Source organism: Marmota marmota, unplaced genomic scaffold (genome assembly GCF_001458135.2).
Source record: "Marmota marmota marmota unplaced genomic scaffold, marMar, whole genome shotgun sequence".
NCBI classification, from domain to species: Eukaryota; Metazoa; Chordata; class Mammalia; order Rodentia; family Sciuridae; genus Marmota; species Marmota marmota.
The window spans coordinates 6,260,400-6,281,678 of record NW_025999842.1 but is presented as its reverse complement, the minus strand read 5'-3'; the positions used below and the strand labels follow the sequence as shown (position 1 = coordinate 6,281,678).

Here is a 21,279-nt window from a genome sequence, read left to right as displayed (position 1 = left end):
GATCTTTTACCCATGCATTATTTTGTAACATTATTCACTAGTCATTGGAAAATATTAGTTTATTGAGTTATTCACATCTTTCAAACATTTACACATTTCATTACATAATTATTGATAAATGAAATTAATGTCACCAATGATATCAAAAGATTTTCTGAAAACAGGAAATCTGTCAAGCTTGCTGTGGGAGAGTTGTTTAAAATTTTGATGCTTGTTTGAAAGATTAAATTTTGTCATTGATAACTAGTACTGTCATTTTCTTTGAAATCACAAGCTCACTTTTTTTTATCTTTGAAAAAATATCTCCCACTCTGTTCTAAGTCTGAATCACTATAGTTTGAAGTCTGTCAAACATTTTTTAAAGTGAAAATAGTGGTTCAGGAAAAAAAATAGTTAGTTCACCTCAATTCAATCTGGAGTTGCTTTGCTATGAAACAGCTATTGATCCTTTTATGCATCACAGAAGTTTTACGCACACTTCCCATTTAGTGACATAGAGCAGGACAGGAAACATTTTCTATGAAGGCTCAGATAACAAATATTTTGGGCTCATGGATCACTGAGTTGAGTTGAAACTGAATTTGTTATAACTATTCAACTATGTCATTGTAGTGTGAAAGCAGCCTCAGATGATATATAAATAAATGAACATGGCTACATTCCAATAAAACTTTCTCAACATAGGAAATTGGCAAGATTTTCCCAGTAAGCATATAGTGGGCCAGCCCCTGATATAGAATATTAAAAGGATTAGTATAATAGCAGGGGCAGTGGCACATGTCTGTAGTCCCCACTACACTGAGACAGAGGCAGGAAGATTACCTGATTCCAGGAGTTTAAGACCAACCTGGAGAACAGAAAGACCCCATTTCTATATATATATATAAATAAATAATACATACACACAGTAAAAGTTATTATTTTCATTAAATCTTGAAATATATATACATATGTATAGTTTGTGTCTCTCTTAAAACCAACTTTCCTGCACTTTCAATAAATAGCATTTACTAGACCATCAGCCCAGAAATCTGGAATGGTCCTAGATTGCTTTTCCTTTACTTGTAATATTCATTTGCTCATCTGCAAATCCAGTCAATTATATCTCCTAAATATCTTTCTGCTCCTTTCATTATCTACTTCCATCTGCACTGCCTTCTCATCAGTTCAGTTTCACCTCTTTCATTCCTGACTCACAACGAGGCTTTCCAACAAACTGCTTTCCTATCTTATAGAACATCTTTCCATGCAAAGGAGATTGTTCCTTGTCCTGTGTCTCTCTTATACCTGGCATATGGTATTTAGTAGTTACTGAATAAAATGGTCATCTGTAAAAGCCAAGGGTTTTTTTTTTTGGGGGGGGGTATTTTTCTGCAGAAAGACTAAAAGGAGCTCCTCTTTATCCAAAAGATGAAATTCAATCTCTCAAGTGTGAAATATGACACTTTATTGTCCATTCCCTAACTCCTCAGCTTAAGTGTCCTCCTTCCTATATATCACACATACCTAGCCCACAGATCACTGTGGCTCTCCAAGGATACACACCTTTGAAGGACTTATACTTTGTACACTTGTTAAAAAATTTAACCTTCTCACTTTCTCCCATCTCATTGCTTACTTCAGGGACCCAGTCAACTTTCCTTCCCCATAGATTCTTTCCTAATGCCCCCAATATATTCTCAAAATGCTCTGTGTATATAATAGTACTTACATATGATTATTTCGAGCACTCACTCTCTCAGACATTTTGTAGCTTTTATAATATTCTGAAAGGTAGTAATTATTTGCCCATTTGAAAGATGAAGGCTTGAGTTAAAGAGAGATTAAATAATTTTTCCAGATTACACATTTAGTTGGGTTTGAGGTGGGCTCTGGATCTGGGTTTTCTGCTCTATCATGTTGACTTTCTTTACTCATCTCTTATAGGATTTTAGCTCTTACTACATGTATTTGTCTCCTCTGTGTTTATAGAACCCAGTTCAATAATAAAATGAACAGAAGATTTGTGTCTGGCACAGAATCTTAAGGACAAAGTAGATACATGATATAATCTCAGGAAACCATATTATAGCATAGTGAGTTTTTCTTTTTCAAAGAGGTATTTATGTTTTGGGGAAGAATGTTTTTTGTACATTTTGCTCAAAAATCATTTATTGTGCAGAGCTCTGAAGCACTGTACAGGAAACAGACATTAACATGACAGCCTCCATCTTTAAGGAGTTTTGGTGTGGCAGGTTTGCATCTAATGTAAAAAAACAGCAGGAACAGAGTGATTCTGGTGTAAATTAGAGGGTGTTCACATGTGGGACTGTATTTTAAAAAAGTACCAGGAAAGCTTTCCTGAAGGATGAGTAGAATTGCAATGAAAGCAAATACTGGGAAAATATTATGTTGACAGTATAGGAATGAGTGAAAACTGAAATTTGAAATAAATATAAAGCATATGTAATTTATATATATATTTATTTTAATCTTCCCCATTTATAATTCAAACAATTACTAATATCCTTAAGTTTAAGCAATAAGAGCCACTTCAGTGATGGACTGTCAATTTTTGCAAACCTTGTTTATTGTGGATAAAGATAAAGTAAATGTGTAGCTTAATGATTATTGGGTGTGAATTTTGAGTAAGAAAAAGGGTGGATTCGTCTCTGCATTTGTTGCATGGGATGTCCTAGGAATTGGGGTATCACATGTGGTTCTCTGCAGGATGGATATGGCTTATAATAAAACCCATGCTGTATATGCTGTCCTAAGAAGTCCTTCTGTGCCATGGAAGCACTCACCACTGCATTGCCCCGGTGTGGCTTAGATTCTGTTCTTTTGTTCTTTATCACATGACCTTTATTTGCCCCAGATAACTTTTTGACACTAAGCACTTTTTTTGAACACTGAGCACCCCGTGTTTAGCACTATATTATCCCCACTATACCTGGAGTCGTATAGATATGAACATGAATATATTTTAAAGGTTTTACTGTCTTATAAACTCAGGTCAAATCATAGTAATTTAAAGCATACATGATATTCTATGAAAGCTTAGATAAACATAATGGAATTCTTTTTTCTTTGCTTTTATTCTGACACTCACATGATAAGTATATTAATTAGCACTCTTCAAAATTAATCCCAGTGATTAATTTTAGCTATCATGCTTCAAAAAAACACGTTTAAGTTTTTGCCTTCAAATGGTGTTTAGGATAAGTGCCTATACATTTGAGACATTGTTTTTAGAGCAAAACAAGATTAACATAAGTCTTAGCTCTCCTGAAGTTTTTAATTTAAAAAATAATATCAGTCCAAGAAAAACAGATAAAATTCAGAAAAGAATTCAACTAAAAGAAATAAACTCAAGAATACATAAATAAATACATTGGGTAAATAATGTACTTACTGTGTCTATTTATAAAACTATTATGGTTTAATTTTTAAACCAGTAATTTAGTGAAGAGGATTACATATTTAAAGTCTGAAGTGAATTTGTATATTTAATGGTTAACACCATTGATTCATGTCTTTTATTTTTGTAGACTTGATCCAGGCTACCAATGAGACCAATGTTAATATCCCTCAGATGGCTGACACGCTCTTTGAGCGAGCAACAAATAGCAGCTGGGTGGTTGTGTTTAAAGCTTTAGTGACCACACATCATCTCATGGTGCATGGAAATGAGGTAAGCTAGATAAACTAATTTTTGGGAGGAGGTGGATGGGTAGAAGAGGAAGGCATTTATGGAAGAATATGGCAATGTTAAAAGAGTATGGCTCTTTAAATTTTTGTTAATTTGGAGAAGAAGAAATCCATGGTTCAAAATCACCTGGACAAAATCATAATCTTTGGGGCTGGGGATGTGGCTCAAGCGGAAGTGCGCTCGCCTGGCATGCGTGCGGCCCGGGTTCGATCCTCAGCACCACATACAAACAAAAATGTTGTGTCCGCCGAAAGCTAAAAAATAAATATTAAAATTCTCTCTCTCTCTCTCTCTCTCTCTCTCTCTCTCTCTCTCTCTCTCTCTTTAAAAAAAATCATAATCTTCCATTTGGTTATTTTTATAAAAATAAATTTTAAGTTAGAGCTGGTCTTAGAGATACCAAAATACTAAACATTACTTGTGCCTAAAACATAAATACTATATAAGCCTATTAGTGAGGAAAAAATTGTTGTTAGGGTAGAAAAGCAATAAGACTATTTTCCCCTTAGAAAATGTTCCTTATTCCTTTGAGTGAAAATGGTATTTTATAACAAAATACTTAATTTTGGAAAATAAAATAAAATTACAATTATTCCTTTTGTATGGAATACCTACTAAATTCTATGAAATTTTCAGTATTCCTATTACATGCAGAAATTAAAGATCATAGAATCTAATTCTAATTTAGTGGGTATTAGTCAAAGTTTTTCTCCCTTAGAGAACATCAGAAAAATATAAAGCTTTATGACCAATAAAAGAGATCACAATGAAAATTTGTTTAAAAAAAAAAAACTTCCCTTTGGTCAAAATTTTTTTAAAGGTCTGATTTGATAATACAGACATTTAATTCTAATTTTTGTGTTTCAGAGATTTATTCAGTATTTGGCCTCTAGAAATACATTATTCAATCTCAGCAATTTTTTGGACAAAAGTGGATCCCATGGTGAGAATATTTAAATAATTATCTTTGCTAATGCTTTGAGTTTAATGGGAGGTTATTAATGCAGAATCACTGCAACTCATAGCTTAATAAATATTTATATTTATATTTTAAGAAAAATATAAAAGTAACTATATAAAAGTAATTTTTAAATATTCAATTGTAGACAACTCCATATTAATTTTATTTTTTATCATTTTTGATGTTCACTTTAAAAATTAACTGTGGGTATACTAGACCCATAGATTGCTTATGAAGGTGCAGAAGACAGTGAAATGAAAGATGCCATCTAAATTTTTTTTAAATGATTTAAATATTAAAGAAATTTTCTTTATAGATTTATAGAGTTTGAACTGCAATCATCTGTTCATTCACCATACTTACTAGCTGTCTATATGGCGAACACATCAAGCAGGTAGACTATTAGCAGAGGGCTACTTGGATTAAATATGAAACATGTTGTTATTGAAACAGTGAACAAACATGCAAGGAAAAATCAGAAGAGACATTGTGTACAAGGATGGTTGAATAACTAAACTAGTTATTCCGATTTGGCTCTGAAAATAGGAATTTAAATGAGGTCTGCTGATACACTATTTGACCTCATCATTTAAGGAGTTAAAAAAAATTCTTAGTACTACGCAAAGCACGACTGAAAGTATCTTATTAATTAATTTTATTTCCTCTCCCTTCTCCCCTAGGTTATGATATGTCTACCTTCATAAGGCGCTATAGTAGATATTTGAATGAAAAGGCTTTCTCATACAGACAGATGGCATTTGATTTTGCCAGAGTGAAGAAAGGGTATGATATTTTTCTTTCCCATGTTTACTGGAGCAGGATACATCCTTGAAGCATACTTGATTTATTTTAACGAAGCTTATGTGCCAATTAATTTTGATCATGAAGGCCACAACCACCTGAAAGATGATCAATAAATAATGTTATAGAAGTTAGCCATGAGGTTGCCATATGCATTACTTTGTTTATGTCTTCATGCAAAGAAAATCTGAGTAGCTGCTCAGAGTTTACATGGTCTGAAATTTTATTTACTAAAATTAATGCCAAATTCTTAAACACATGAACACCTTTAATTGAAGAGGGAGAGAATTGGCTAGACGTATTTAAAAGTAGAGTGGCAGTAGATGACAATAGCTATTTCAGTGGGTTTTGAGGTAAAAATTAAAATGCCTGTGTTGTGGAATCTGTTTTGAAAGAAGTTATACTGTCCTAAGAAATAAACACATTTCATAATCATACTAATTATTAATATTACCTATTGATTAGAAAACCTCATTGAAATACTTGAATTTTAATCCATAATTACATTTATTTACCTCTAAATAGATGTTTGAATCTCGTCAAGAGTGTTCAGCCAAAAGTTTGTACACATCTTTTATCTGTTCCTAACTTAAAATAATGGTAAGGTATTGTAGAAGGTTTAATATTTTTATTTTCAGGAACCCACATGAAAAGATATATCTGTATCTTTGTCATAGCTGACCTAAACTTAACTTTGAGCTACCTTTTCAGCATACTGATGGAAAATGCAAACTTGCCTTCTCAAAATGTATCAGTTTCTTCTAGGTGAACACTTCACAAAACTAGGGTTTTTTTCCTGTATCCCCTTATCATTAGAGATGATTCTAGATCATACACCATCCTCTGACTTCTGCCACCATTCCTGATGTTCTCAGTTTATTGTGACTTCTCTGTAATATGTCCATGACCTTCTTAGAAGACAGTGCACCCCCGTGTGGGCCCTTAAGGACACTCTGGGATGCTTTCTCCAGTGCTGGGAAGGGAGAGACTCTAAAGGTGACCATTATCAACCTGGGTATTTCCTTCAGCTGTTGTGATACTGCCACTCCTTGACCATTGCTGAATGCAGGGACTCCCTAAGAGGTTTGCAGATGTATATAGGGCACACTGTCCCTTCTGATGCCCCCTCCAGCACCAACCTCCAGTCGGATATTCTACCGCTAAACTGCCATCTCCATTTGAGAAACAAGTACATGCCAACATGCATTTCCTCACTGGCTGATGGTAGCATTCCCAGGCCTACAGGTTTTGTAGACTTCCAAGACATGTTATCTCTTTCTCAAAAGAACAAAAAAATGGCTATTATTTGTGTTACAGATTTTTAGGTATCTATTCAAAAATTCAACTGACCTCTTTTATCAGACTGCATTGCTTTTCTGCCTGAGAGTAGTGTAGATAGAAAGAAAGCATCACTTGTGTGGTTGAGGATTGAGAATGCGCAAGAGGATATAGGAATGGGAAATAGCCACAACCTCATAATGCCTCATGTTGACCTCACAAGATGAACATGAACATGGGAAGGGGGTATAGCTTGGAACAGTGTGTGTGTGTGTGTGTGTGTGTGTGTGTGTGTGATGTATATCTTGGATTTCCCATAAGCAAGGAAGTTTTATCCTTTTCTTTTTAAAACTTATTGTAGGGCTGATGGCGTAATGAGGACAATGGCTCCTGAGAAGCTACTAAAGAGTATGCCAATACTGCAGGGACAAATTGATGCACTTCTTGAATTTGATGTACGTATCTCGCCAGAAAAATGTTCCTTATATAATCAGTATTGTCTTTCCTTTGAAGATGGGCTACAGGTAAATCCAGAGATTTCCTCAGGAAGCAGCTTTAGGTTTTTTTCTTCATTTTAATAAATTTGATGAATACTTAGACCATTAAGCACAATAGAGAGGATTTTGGTACCCCAGTTTGGAAGTAGCTTGTCAAGTGTTTAAGTCATGGAAAAATATGAGTGCTGAATTCTTGGAACCTTCTGTTCTGAGCAGGATGGTGGCCTCCTATTGTGCTTGACAGGATGAAGTATCTACGAGATGTTACCTGCAGGCAGCTAACTTACTTGATCTGCTGTTGAAAATCATTTTATGGGGATAGCTTAGGTGACACTGCACCAAAGAGAATTATCTTTGGTTCTTCCTGGCAATGTCAGTGATTGGTGTCCTAAATATATATCTGTATTTGGCTGTGGTGGCAGCAGCTACACTAAGCCACACATGTGATAAAGTCACATAGAACTAATTACATACACACTCACAAATGGGTACAAGTAAAACAGGGATTTGGAAATGATTGGTTGATTGTGTCACTGTCAATATCCTCATTGTCGTATTGTGTTTGACTATAATTTAAGATATTCCCTTTGGGAGAAACTGGGTAGATGGGATATGAGATCTCCCTGTATTACTTCTTAAAACTGCATGTGAATTTACAGTTACCTCCAAATAAAAAAATTAAGTAAGAAAACCTGACTCATGAAAATAAGACATTTTTTTCACATGTTGGAAAAATTTTAACTCACTTCATCAGCTTTTCTGTATTTTGATAGTTGCCTAAAACAAAGGCTTTCCTCAAATATTAGAAGCTTAAAGTCTCTGTTAAGATTATGTGACTTAGTCTATAATTGAGCCCTGTCATACTACCTAACTCCTGTGAAATTTCAGTAAAGGCAGCAAACCATCTTGTTGGTTTTGATAGATTTTACAGTAAGGACTTAACTACATATCTATGGAATGAGTTGCTTCTCTTATTTTTTTTCCTTTCCATTTATTTTCCTTTGCTTTATTTGCCCTTGGTAAGGGTTTTTTTCTGCCTTAAAGGAAAAAAGTCATAAAAGCAGTGGGGGGTGGAGGGGACAAAGTCTAAGAATTGTGAACAAAGACTGAGGAGTGGGAAGAAAATATTCTTCTTTGTTGGTAATGGCATATATAGTGAATGGTTGAATGGCTGTGAGTCTCAGTGTTTTAGAAGTAGCTGGCCAACAGGCTGGGATTGTGGCTCAGTGATAGAACACTTGCCTAGCGTATGTGAGGCACTCGGTTCAATTCTCAGTATCGTATAAAATAAATAAATGATGATATATTGACAACTAACAAAAATTCTTTAAAAAAAGAAGTAGCTGGCTAAGATACAACCCCTCCATTCTTCCTGAGATCACTACAGGCTCCTTGGGCCTGAACCTTCATGGTCACAGAGTCTTTAAGATAGGGGAAATGGAAGAAATGTAATATAACCTTGTAAAAGTCATAGGAAATCAGGTGTTCAAACACTGAATTTGACTGATCTGTGGTTTATTGGTCAACAGAATGTGTACACATCTTTAACAGGCCTGGTTTCATTGACTTAAGTTAAAGTAAAAACTAAATGTAAAACAAGATGTCATCCATCTTTTGATATTATTAGTGTTACTAAAGTTATAACATTTGTAGAATACAAGTGAATTTCTTAGTAATTGGATTTCTTAGTAAAATTACACTTTAATGTGATTTGGGAAAAATATTGACTTGATGATATGCAGCTGACATTAAATTTTCATCTGTTTCCAGGTGCATCCAAATGAACTAACAAATGGTGTCATAAATGCTGCATTTATGCTTCTTTTCAAAGATCTTATCAAACTTTTCGCTTGCTACAATGATGGAGTTATTAACTTGCTTGGTAAGTGAAACTACATAAACTTGTTGGGCTGATGGGATATGTGGTAAGACTGACAAACTCTGTGGGATGAGTCTGTTGTCTCACTTCTTGTGCAGTAAAGTGAACCTTGGCAGGGGCAGTGTTGTGTATGAAACCATGATCCTGAATAGGTCCACAGGTGATGGTGCTAGCAGAGCAATGTGGGCTAGAGAAGGACATTCATTTTTAAGATTATCAGTGTAGAGAGTTTGCTACTGTCTTCTCAGGTAAAAGGAATTAGTCATCAACCTGTTCTTTGGTAGGGAGCTGTCTCTCTGGACTAGGATGCTATGATGGAAGGTTAGCATTGATCTTGGGCATTAAGTGACTGAGGACTCAGTGGTAATGATAGACATTATCAGCCTTGCGGGTGGGAAGCCTGTGTCATTCAGCCTATTCACAACTTCTAATTCTGACATCATGGCCACTTCCTATAGTGTTCTCTTTTCTCTGATTATTGAGAGCCTGTTTGTTTTGCATTCACATGAGATAAAAGTAATCTTGTGCTATTTATCTATTCTGAAGGTCCATCCACTATCATTTCCCCAAACCTTCTTGTCACCATGCTTCAATTTAATTTTTCCAAGTCCCTTGTCATCCAGGTCAATCATTGATTTGATGTAGTTCCATGTGTCTTGTCAGCTTTCCTTTGACATAAAGTAGAAAATAGGATACACTGCTGAAAGTTCAATTTAGTAGGAAGATTTCTTTCTACTGTCAAGGTCATCCCTTTGTGGAGATATGATTCATCAGATCACTTCCAGCTGGTTCTAGCATGAGGAGCTAGAACCATTCTTCAGAAGCTGGTCATAAGGAGCTCCCCAGAGGCCATAGATATGATTTGAGGGAGATGTGGACAAAACAGCAATATAGAAGAGAGAGTAGTTACACTGGGAAGATAAACCTTCTGTTCATACAACCTACCTGCTGATTCATGACCTCCTTAAAACTGATCTCTTACTAAAACTTCCATTTAATAATGGAGTATACTTGTACTTATTCACCTTTATGGTTTTGTACATTAAATAACACCAAATTTAGGTCTGAGGATCACTTAAAGTTCTGTGATCAGAATCTCAGTCTCTAGAAATAAAACAACACCAGTTTTTCCAAAGGAGTTGCTATCTGAAGATGTGGCTCTGCTCTAAAGCACAAGAGGCCTGTACTGGAGCATGCCAGAGGCATTCTATAATATTTAAATCTGCTGCAAACATCTTGAGTACCTTTAGATCTCAAAGAATGAAGCCCATGTAGCTTCAGGCTGGAGTAACTGTGGAACCTGGGATAAAGAAGAGCATTTCACAATGACAGAGGGGTCAATTATCCAGGAAGACATAACAGTCCTTGGTGTGTATGCACCTAAAATCAGAGCATCAAACTACATGAGGCAAGGATCAAACTACAGGTCTGCAAGGAGAGAGAGATGAATCCACTAGTACAACTGGAGATTTTACCACTCTATCAGAAATGGACAAATCCCCCAGGAAGAAAATCAGTAAGGACATATTTGAACTTAACAACAACAATGGAATATAATTGACATCTACAGATTATTTTATCCAACAGCAGTAGACTACACATTTTTCTCAAGCTTGCATGGAACATTCATCAAGACAGATCATAATCTGGGCCATAAAACACATCTTAACAAATTTAAAAGAATATAAATAATATAATGTCTGCTTTTAGGTCACAAATAGCATTAATCTAGAAATCAGTAACAAAAAAAACCCTGGAAAATCCCAAAATAGGTAGAGATGAAGCACCATACTTCTAATTAACACATGAGTCAAAGAAGAGTTCTCAAAAGAGAAATTAAAAAATAGTTTGAACTAAATGAAAACGAAAACACAATCTATCATAAAATGGGGGCTGGGGTTGTGGCTCAGTGGTAGCGCGCTTGCTGGGTTCGATTCTTGGCATCACATACAAATAAGTAGAATAAAGGTCCATCAACAATTTTAAAATATTTTTTTAAAAATCCATCATAAAATGTGGGATTCAGTAAAAAGCAGCACATAGAGGAAAAATTATAGCATTGAATACATTTACTAGAAAAAAATAAAGGTCTAAAATTATTCACCTAAGCTTCCACCTTGGGCAATGAGAAGAAGAAAAGAACATTATCCAAAGTAAGAAGAAAAAGAAATAGTAATAAATTAGAGCACAAACCAATAAAATCAAAAACAGAAAATCAACAGAGAAAATTAATAAAACCAGAAGCTGTTTCTTTGAAAAGATTGATAGAAGATCAAGTCTCTTGCCAGCTAACTAAAAGAGGGGGCAGGGAGGAAGGTTACTTTATTAATATCAGAAATAAAAAGTAGACATCTCTACAAATCCTACAGACCTGAACAGGATAATAAAAGAACACTATGAGCAACTCTGTGCTCACAAATTTAATAACCTACATGAAAAATTTCTCAAAAGACACAGTCTGCCAAGATTTACACAATAAGAAATAGGCAATCTGGGCTGGGGTTGTGGCTCAGTGGTAAAGCGCTTGCCTCGCATGTGTGAGGCACTGGGTTCGATTCTCAGCACCACATATAAATTAATAAATAAAAGTCCATCAACAACTAAAAAACATTAAAAAACAAAGAAATAGGCAATCTGAATAGGCTATAATGTACAAAAGAAATGGGATCAATAATTAACAACCTTCTAAAATAGAAAGCACCAGACCCCAGATGGATTCACTGGTAAATTCTACCAAACATTTAAATGAAAAATTATACCAGTTTTTTACAGTCTGCTCCAGAATATAGTAGAGTAGGGGATGTTCATAATGGGTGAGGCTATGCATGTGTGGAGTCAGGGCACATCTGGAAAATCTCGGTCCATGTCCATTTCATTTTGCTAAAACTTTGAAAAAAAAAATAAAGGAAAAAGTCTTAAAACAAAATTGGGCATGTCCCTTTCCCATATGCACACTCAATCTGGTTAAGGTCCCTGTGCGAAGACCTGGAAAAAGTACATTCAACAGTGTTCATCAGGACCTTCATCAGGATATACGGGCTTCACTAAACTTCTATTGCTGGACCTGGCTCAGAATTTCTAATCCAGGAGATCTGAGGTGGGGCTTAAGAATTTGCATTCCTAATAAAGTCCCAAATAATGCTGTTCCTATTGGCTTGAGGACTTCAATTTGGAAACCACTATAATTAGAGCCACTACCAGATGCAGGAGATTTGAACCCACACTTTTTTGCATGATCACCCAAATTGATAATTATTAATTACATTAAAAATCTAATATAATATTCTTTCCTGCCTAGCAGCTTTAGAATCCATTCTAATTCTCCAGATTTTTGCCTTAAAGTTAAGGTTGCTAGATTCAGACAAGTACTCTCTCCCCCCTTTTTTTCCTGAATAAACACCCTAACTTTCACAAGAGAGACCACAGCGAGGCTGTCTGAAACTTTCCCACCTATGCAATAATTCAGTAACTTACAAGATCAGACTCCTGTCTGACTTTCAGCTATGACAACCTGTTGCTGCAAGAGATAAGATTATTTTAGGGAAGGAGTGCCTTTGTCTGAACTTGCCTTAAGCCAATAATTCAAAGTCCTGTGTTTTCATTTTCTTTTTTAAGCTCTCCAGTGGAGACCGGAGCAGCTGTCCACTCCGTGTTTCCATTTGCCTTGTTCCTGTTGTGGTGCCTATCCCATGGTTTGATAAATTTCATTCCAACTGCTCATTTCACAAAAACTTAGGTGATAATTTAAGTAATTGACTTGCTCCTGTATAGAGCATGGACTTTAAGGATCCCATTTTCCATTAGACATAGGGGATGATCACTTTCATATCTAATTGGGTTACATATCTAACCCCAAGTTTCTATATTTGACAATTTGAAAGTCTGTTTTCTGTGTCTAATTCAGGTACCAAATACTGTGTCTATTCAAGAAACAGAAACTCCTCCCATTATTCTAAATAGACAGGAATTTAATGAAACCTGAAGCTATAATGCAGGGATTGAGGAGTCATATCAAGTAGCTGTGGCTTTAATCATTACTCCTCAAAATCCAAGAAGCCAGCTGGGTGCAGTGGCACACGCCTGTAATTCCAGCAGCTCTGGAGGCTGAGACAAGAGGATCACTAGTTCAAAGCCAGCCTCAGCAACAGCGAAGCACTAAGCAACTCATTGAGACCCTGTCTCTAGTAATCAAAAAAGGGCTGGGGATGTGGTTCAGTGGTTGAACGCCCCTGAATTCAATCCCTAGTCCCCCCACCCCAAAAAAAAAAAATTCAAGAAGCTGGGGTAGAAAGTAAAATGCTATTGGAGAATTATTTCACATGTTGATGATCTTACCTATCACCAAGCAATAGCTGAAAAGGCACAGAAGAGGAACATCTCTTCAGTGTTAGCTTCCAGATCTCCCACAGGTCTGTCTCATTTGTAGTGCTAAATTTGTACCCAGAACCCTGGCTTCAGAAGAATCCAGAGAGAGAATGAAGGTCTGATGCACCAATCATCAGCATCAAAGTGGTCTTAAAGGTTTTATCTTTAGTGGGTAACAATTCTTGCCTTACATGCAAAGTTTAAAACCAAATATATCTTTGCATCAGGTCAGAGATTTTATCAGTAAATCAGATAGAGTAGAATTTCCTATTATCTTTTGCTGGCTACACTTCTCCTTCCCACTCATAAATGAAAGCTTTTGCTAAAGTTCACTTCTAGCCATTTACTTATCTGCTTTTTCTGTATATTTTTCATTGGGAAACACACACACACACACACACACAACTATTATCTCTATTTTGATGAGCCTCAAATCCATTATTGTAGTTCTTACCTTTCTTCTGAACTTCAGTTTTGCATGTCTTAGTATTTGTGGACACTTAAATTTAGATGTTGTGTTCTTACCTAAAACTGAATATCTAAAACTGAACTTTTAAACTTACCCTTCCTAATCTCCTTATTTCTGTTTATATATAATTAGTCTTTTAAACCTGAAACATCAGTTATCTTTGAGTTACTCATCTTCCTGAAATCCACAGCCAGTCAGAAAAAATTCTCTCATCTTGTTTTGTTGCCATTTTTGCTTCAGGAACATGGATTTAGTGTCTTTGTAATTAAACATGTTCAGTCATGTGATTCTTCTCTAGTGTTGTCCTGAACAGCTACTTAAAGATGTTCTACTCTACTTTCTCTTTATGAAGACTTCAGAGAGAGAGATGTTGTTAAGAATGCAGTTAGTTTCTCTTTACATTAAAATAATAACAATTCAAGTGCTGACAGTATGGCTTAGTGGTAGAGCATTTGCCTAGCATGGGCAAGGCCCTACGTTCAACCCCAGAAATTCCCTACGCACAAAACAGGAAAATAATAACCACTCAAGACTCCCCCTCCTTTGGTACCAGGGACAGAACTCAGGGGCACTTAACCACTAAGCCGCATCCCCAGCCCTTTTTATATTTTATTTTGAGACAGGGTCTCCCTAAGTTGTTAAGTGTCTTTCTCAGTTGCTGAGGCTGGCCTTGAACTTTCTATTGTCCTGTCTCAGCTTCCCAAGTCACTGAGATTACAGGCGTGCACCACCATATCCAACCATTCAGGACATTTTGTTAAATGTAACTTGAAAATGTTAGTCTACTGGCTATGTTAGTAGCACAAAGGGAGGAAAGTTGTGCCTTTTTCTATTAAAGATTTTTCAAAAGTGGTGGAAATATGTGTTCTTGCCTTATAACATTGTGGTGAGGTGCTGCCTTCATTCAGCATTGTCAAGCTGCTCTTGTTGAAGTTATCTAGAAAACAGATATGCAAGAGAGTATCCTCACTGTTTTGAGGCAAGTATGTTTTTTGTTTACCAGATAGTGCTAGAAACTAAACTTATAAATATTTTGTGGGTTAGTTTAATAAAGGACTTCCTGACCAGTACTTTACAGGTAATGTTAGGATCAGTTTTGGTGCTACAAATCTTCACAAATGTTTTATCACTATCATGAAACTTACTTCCAAGAAAAACGTTCCCAACAAATAGGCATTAGTAATAATGGAAAAATCTAAGCTTGTCTCTCAAGAATGAGGTCCCTTTTCATTTGGTTTCTTTCCTAGGTTACCCTTCAAAAATTAATACTAATATGCAAAGGAGATTTATCAGAACTTTGCAAATATTCATGTTACAAAGGTCAAATGTGATCATTTCAAATACTGAAAGATATGTTATCTTCAGTATAAAGAAATATAGAGTGTCATTTTGGGGTGACCTATCCCTTCTGTAAAAGTAGTATTTTCTCTAGATCCTACCCTGGTCTCTAAGAATAAGGGAACCTCATATATAACTATATAGTACAAGCTTTGCGTATGTAAGTATATAGTACAAGTTGTCTTTCTGTGTTGTTACCACTACTATAGAAACAGCTGTGAGATTATAACCTAAAGCTATAGTGATTTAATGTGTTTTTTTTTTCTAAATCCTAACTACCATGGAAAATACAGAAATCCAGAAGAGACAGAGAAAAAAATTTTTTTTTATTTTGATGCAATAGTTTATTTTTTTACTTTGTTTTGTTTTTTACTGTATTGGGAATCAAACCCAGGGCTCATGCATGCTGCACACTGAGCTACATCCCTAGCCCTTAATGCATTAGTTCTAAAGGGAAATCTAGATTTTTCAGTTTGTGTCATTGCTTGAAGATTAAATAAATAAATTTAGATTATAGTAAAATAGTAATTTAGATATATGAAATTGTTTATGTGAAGATTGTTTATGAAGAGAGGGAAAATTATATTTTTCCATAATAAGTTCTTACTTTCAAATTTTTAGATGAAAAAAAAAAAGATTTCTTATAGTGTCATGATTCTATTGATAGCATTGGGAAAACAGGGTAGAGTAGATAAAGAAAATATCCTCAAATTTAGCCACTTTTTGAAAACCTCACTTGTCTCTCAAATCTTAACAAGTAAAAAACAGTGAGTGTTTCTTTTCTTGATCTTTTGGCTTCCCTTAAATACCCTACAGGGGAGGTCTGTGTTAAAAGTAAAATTACCTGAAGACTGTCAACAGAAGGTAATGAGTAGCTGTCCTACGTAATTAGTTCTTTGCATAATTATATATTATTAAACTTTTCTTGAGAAAATTAAAAATACTTTGAGGTAGTAAAATTACATATTGAATGACATAAAGAACTCCCAATTATGAAAGACTATAAAAGTAGCATGTGTTTAATCATTTGCAAATATAAAATAATGGACTTATAAAGAAGATACTTGGCCATCAGTTATATTTCATTGCTCTGCTGTGTTGCCATCTACAATGTCAATAATTATTGACTGAATGAATAAATTGCTGGTTTTCCTTAAAACATAGATGAGAAAAACACATTTTCATACTGCAATTATAACAGAGCTATGCTACCTTAATGATTGTGAATTCTAGTGTTGGAAGTGCAAAAGAGAAAAGTGAAGTAATTCTATCTTTTTTCAGTCTATAAGGTTGAGAAAAAGAATTATAGGCTGCAAAGTCATAACAGGTTTGGTAAACCAAATGTTATTCATAAAACTCCTCTATTTTGGAAAGATCAGTAGAGTGAACAAGGCGATTGAGGGGGAGGAGAGAGGGATAGAAAAGGGAAGAGCAATGGGATGAATCTGACCAAACTTCAAACTTGCAGATGTACGTACATGAATACAGCACAGTGAATCCCAGTATCAAGTATATCCACAAGATACTACATTTATTTCTTTATTTGTTCTTTTAGATAGATATTATTCATAAATGGAATGTAACGTCTCATTCTTGTAGTTGTACATGATGTGTAGTTTCACTGATTGTGTATCCATATATGAACATAGGAAAGTTATGTCCAATTCATTCTACTGACATTTCTAGTCCTATCCCCCCTACCCTTCATTCCCATTTTGTTCTTCCCTCCCCCGCCCTTATTGTGCATTAGCATTTGCATTTTAGAAAGAACATTCAGCCTTTGGGATTTTGGGATTGGCTTATTTTACTTAGCGTGATAGTCTTCAGCTCCACCCATTTACCAGCCAAAGTCTCATACTTTTTTAAGGCTGAGTGATATTCCATTGTGTATATATACCACATTTTCTTTATCCATTCGTCTCTTGAAGGGCACTTAGATTGGTTCTATAGCTTAACTATTGTGAATTGATCTGCTATATACATTGATGTGGCTTTGCACAAGACACTAATTTTTAACAGCTATAAATAAATTGCACACAGATCAGTAGAGTAGAGGGAGGGGAGTGGGGAAGGAGTGGGAGGAGGAAGTGCCAGGGACTGAATTAGAGAAAATTATATTCTATGCTTTTTTGTTATGTCAAAATGTATCCTATTGTTTTATATAACTAAAATGAATCAATAAAAAAGGTTTAAAAAACCCTCTATTTTATAACAAAAATATATTATAATGTTCGAAAGAAATCATTTTTTACTCATAAAAGCAGCTATTAATTTATATAGAATACAGAAAATTTAAAGAATTCTTTAATTCAGAAAGATTTACAGATTATCAACCTACTAGATAGATAGATAGATAGATTGATTGATTGATTACTGGTTTATAATGACCTAGTAATAAAATAGGAATGCTGTAGAATACAGTCAGAAAATTTGAGGCTGTTATTAGAAAGAATTTGCTATTTTCTAAGACTAAATACTGTGATATATAGATCATGAATTGAACCTTTTAGACAGTTCATGTATCCTTCTACTTTAACTTTTTATTATTTAAATAATCTCATATGAGATATATGACTATGTTAAACCATACACCTTTCTTAAACTACTCAGTTCCCTTGATAATAATTATAGGTTTTGGTGCCAAGTGTTTTGATTCAAACATTAAGCTTTAAGTAGTAATCCCAACATAAGCTTGGAATAAAATAGAATACTCCTTTCAAATTGCTATTACTTTATCTCTTATAGAAAAGTTTTTTGAAATGAAGAAAGGACAATGTAAAGATGCTCTAGAAATTTACAAACGATTTCTAACTAGAATGACACGGGTATCTGAATTTCTCAAGGTTGCAGAGGTAAGTAATATCAATCTTTTGGAGGAAATGTAATTTTAAAACTACTAGTTCATGTATCTGTAGTGTATAGCAGAATGCATAATTTGGCAAGATATTTGCCACCAAGTCACAGTGATTGGGCTCAGAGTGGCCTCAGAAGTCATCTCACCCAACCTGTTATTCAGAGCTATAACCTACACAACCTTCTAATCAAATGATGAATCTACAATCTTTCTTGTCTAATAAGATCATTTCTGCATTGCAAGATGGTCCTTTGCAAGATACTTTATCCTCCCTAATGGCTATTTTTTATTCCTCATTACTGAACCCTAGATTGGTTTTAGGAAAACCAATTGTTCATTGTTCTTAACATGTAAGTCATAAATTCTGACCTTCCTTACATTGTCAATGATTGATGCACAATGAAAAATAAAACACAAAGGATAATTCATTTTATAAAGTTTATAAATTGTTTCTTTAGGATATTTCTTTATACCTAATCATAATAACCATAATTATACAGTTTGTGATCCTGAGGCTATCTGTAAGTTGTTATTTTTTTTACAAAATCCAATTATTGAATTTATAATACTGGTTTGAAAATTTTAATATTGCTATTGTAGTCTTCTGGAAGGATGATCCATGGGTTTTTATCTCACATGAAAACTAAGTGATTGCTAGAGACTAACCAAAGTGCAGTGTGACGTAAATCTGAGGCTCAACAGCAAAACATACAACACCATGGGTTGTGGAGCATTGATGCCATCCTGTGTTATTTATCATTCTGAGAATATAACCTAAGGACACACGTTTTAGACACACAATTTCAAAAGTGCCATAAGGCACTCATTATCTTTCAGGCCTCATTTATTCACAGTAGTAGTAATTGTCTCACTCAAATGAGATCAAAATACTATCACAAAATGCAGATTCTTTAACTTCAACACATATAATACATAATCAGAATGAAAATCTGTTTTAACAAATAATATGGGAAGTAAAAGATAAATATGAACTTATATAGGTTACCTATACACTAAAGCAAGCATGTTTATGTGTGTTTACTCTTGGATTTACTGATGTTGGTTGTCATTAAGAAAGAATAGGACTGCTTAAATTTTTACTTTTGCTACTACATAGATTTTATTGTCTATTTGGTATGATTTTCCCATGGTTTAACCATAATTATCAGTAAATCTTGTAGAATTATGCCCAAGCACTCAGAGCAGAAGATTATTTCATTGTTCCACTAAATCCTGAGGCACATGCCCCTCAATCTTCCCCTTTGTTACTGGGTGTGAGTAAGGTCCTGGACATGTGACAGTCTGAGGAATATACTTCTCTAATCAGCAGAAAGGCTGGGCTCAGGAGCTCCATGAGAAAAGGGCTGCTTATTTGTCCACTCTTATTTTTACATGTAAATTTGATTTTATTTGTGCCTATTGATACCTCGTGTTAGCACTAGCTAAACTTAGGCCATTAAAAGAGTCTGTCTTTAAATAACTGAATAATAAATAATGCATTTTTATTTGAACATTGTAAGATTTTTTTATAGAATGGATACTAAGTGACAACATTATTTTTAATAGAATAAACATTTAGACCACAGTGGAATAACCCTAACCATTTGTAGTTTCTTTCATATTTCAATTGTATTACTCATAATTTGAAGGCAGTGTTGAGTGATTATGATTATGATTGGTTAATACAGAAAATTTTCAACAGATGCGCAAACCTTTTCTCTCTACCAAACAGCACTCATGTGGTATATGTATGTATGGGCTCATACTTTGTAAAACTACTTGTAGTTAGTACATTTTGTCTGAATAGTCCATAGAAAACTTTTAGAATTTCATTGAAAAACTATAAATAAGGATGGAGGTATAGCTCAATGGTAGAGTGCTGGCCTATCATGTGCAAGGCCCTGGATTTATTTCCCAGCACCACAAAACAAAATAAAACAAACAATGCATACATGCATATTGGATATTCAGGAAATATTAACAGTAAGTTGTCCATCATACAGAGTAGTTGAACAATTTTCATGTTGTTTATTTGTTTTTATGGGGTGCTGAGGATTGAACCCAGGGCCTCACTTGTCCTAGGCAAGTGCTCTACCATTGAGCCAACATTTTAGATTCTTACACTGAATTCTCCTAAGGCAGATAACTGAAACTTTGTAAAATGATTGTTGTACATGTGTTTGGCATTTCTGCTAAACACTCTTCCTTTTTGTAGAACCAAGTTATTCTTATTTGTCTCCCAGAATGTTTGTAGATAGAGAGTAATAGAATTTCTGTCATACACCTCACCTCAACCCTCCAATCACATTGTGATTCCAAAGTTCAGGGCAGTGAAAATAGTAACCTTGACAAGGGATTCCTACATTGTATCTTTTAACAAAATTATCCATTTAATGGAAGCACATCACATTTTTCCAAAGTGATTCCAGTATTAGATATTCATAATATATTCATTTTTAAAAATGCTTCCACCATTCATATTAATATTTTTAAATTCACTATGCAAAGAGGTATTAAAGTATGGTAATAAATGGAATGAAGTTACTTTAATCATTCATAATAATATAAATGACATTAGGGAGGCCTCAGTGATTTCTCTAAATCCAGACTTTAGTCATTAGAAGGTAAAATCTGAAATGCTGAATTGCAGCATGAATGGATCCAGAGAGATGAGGGGCCAGTGCTCTATATCCACAACTGGTCTCAACAGTGGATGGTTTTGCTCCCCTCTCCTCTTTAGGGAACAACATCTGGAGACACATTTTTAGTAGTTACCCTAAAGGTAACTACTACTAGTCACCCCTAAGGTCACCCTCTATCCTACTAGCATCTGCAGAATAGAGGCCACAGGTGTTGCTAAGCATTTTACGATGCACAGATCAGCCAACAAAGAATTATCTTGCCAAAATCCCAATACTGTCAGGCCAAGAAAGATGGCTCTAGCCAAGAAAGAAAGGAAGGAAGGAAGGAAGGAAGGAAGGAAGGAAGGAAGGAAGGAAGGAAGGAAGGAAGAGGGAGGGAGGTTATGAACTAAAAATTGAATTTCATGCATATATGAGCTTATTGGGGTGAACCCAGCTAGTAGGTATAACTATGAAGCTCTAATTTAAAAAAAATAGAAAAAGAAAAAGAAAAAGCAATTTAAT

At 34.8% G+C, this 21,279-nt stretch overlaps 1 protein-coding gene across 13 annotated transcripts in view; it reads left to right on the top strand.

The window, feature by feature from the left end:
• The window catches only part of Snap91 (synaptosome associated protein 91), a 122,910-nt gene that overhangs the window by 41,027 nt on the left and 60,604 nt on the right, over positions 1 to 21,279 (top strand). For all 13 annotated transcript variants that reach the window (XM_048803850.1, XM_048804108.1, XM_048804091.1 and 10 more), the window contains exons 3-8: positions 3,531 to 3,673; positions 4,559 to 4,634; positions 5,333 to 5,435; positions 7,093 to 7,186; positions 8,999 to 9,110; positions 18,025 to 18,131. In XM_048803850.1, coding sequence (XP_048659807.1) covers positions 3,531 to 3,673; positions 4,559 to 4,634; positions 5,333 to 5,435; positions 7,093 to 7,186; positions 8,999 to 9,110; positions 18,025 to 18,131 — 635 coding nt within the window. The remainder of the gene's footprint in view (positions 1 to 3,530; positions 3,674 to 4,558; positions 4,635 to 5,332; positions 5,436 to 7,092; positions 7,187 to 8,998; positions 9,111 to 18,024; positions 18,132 to 21,279) is intronic.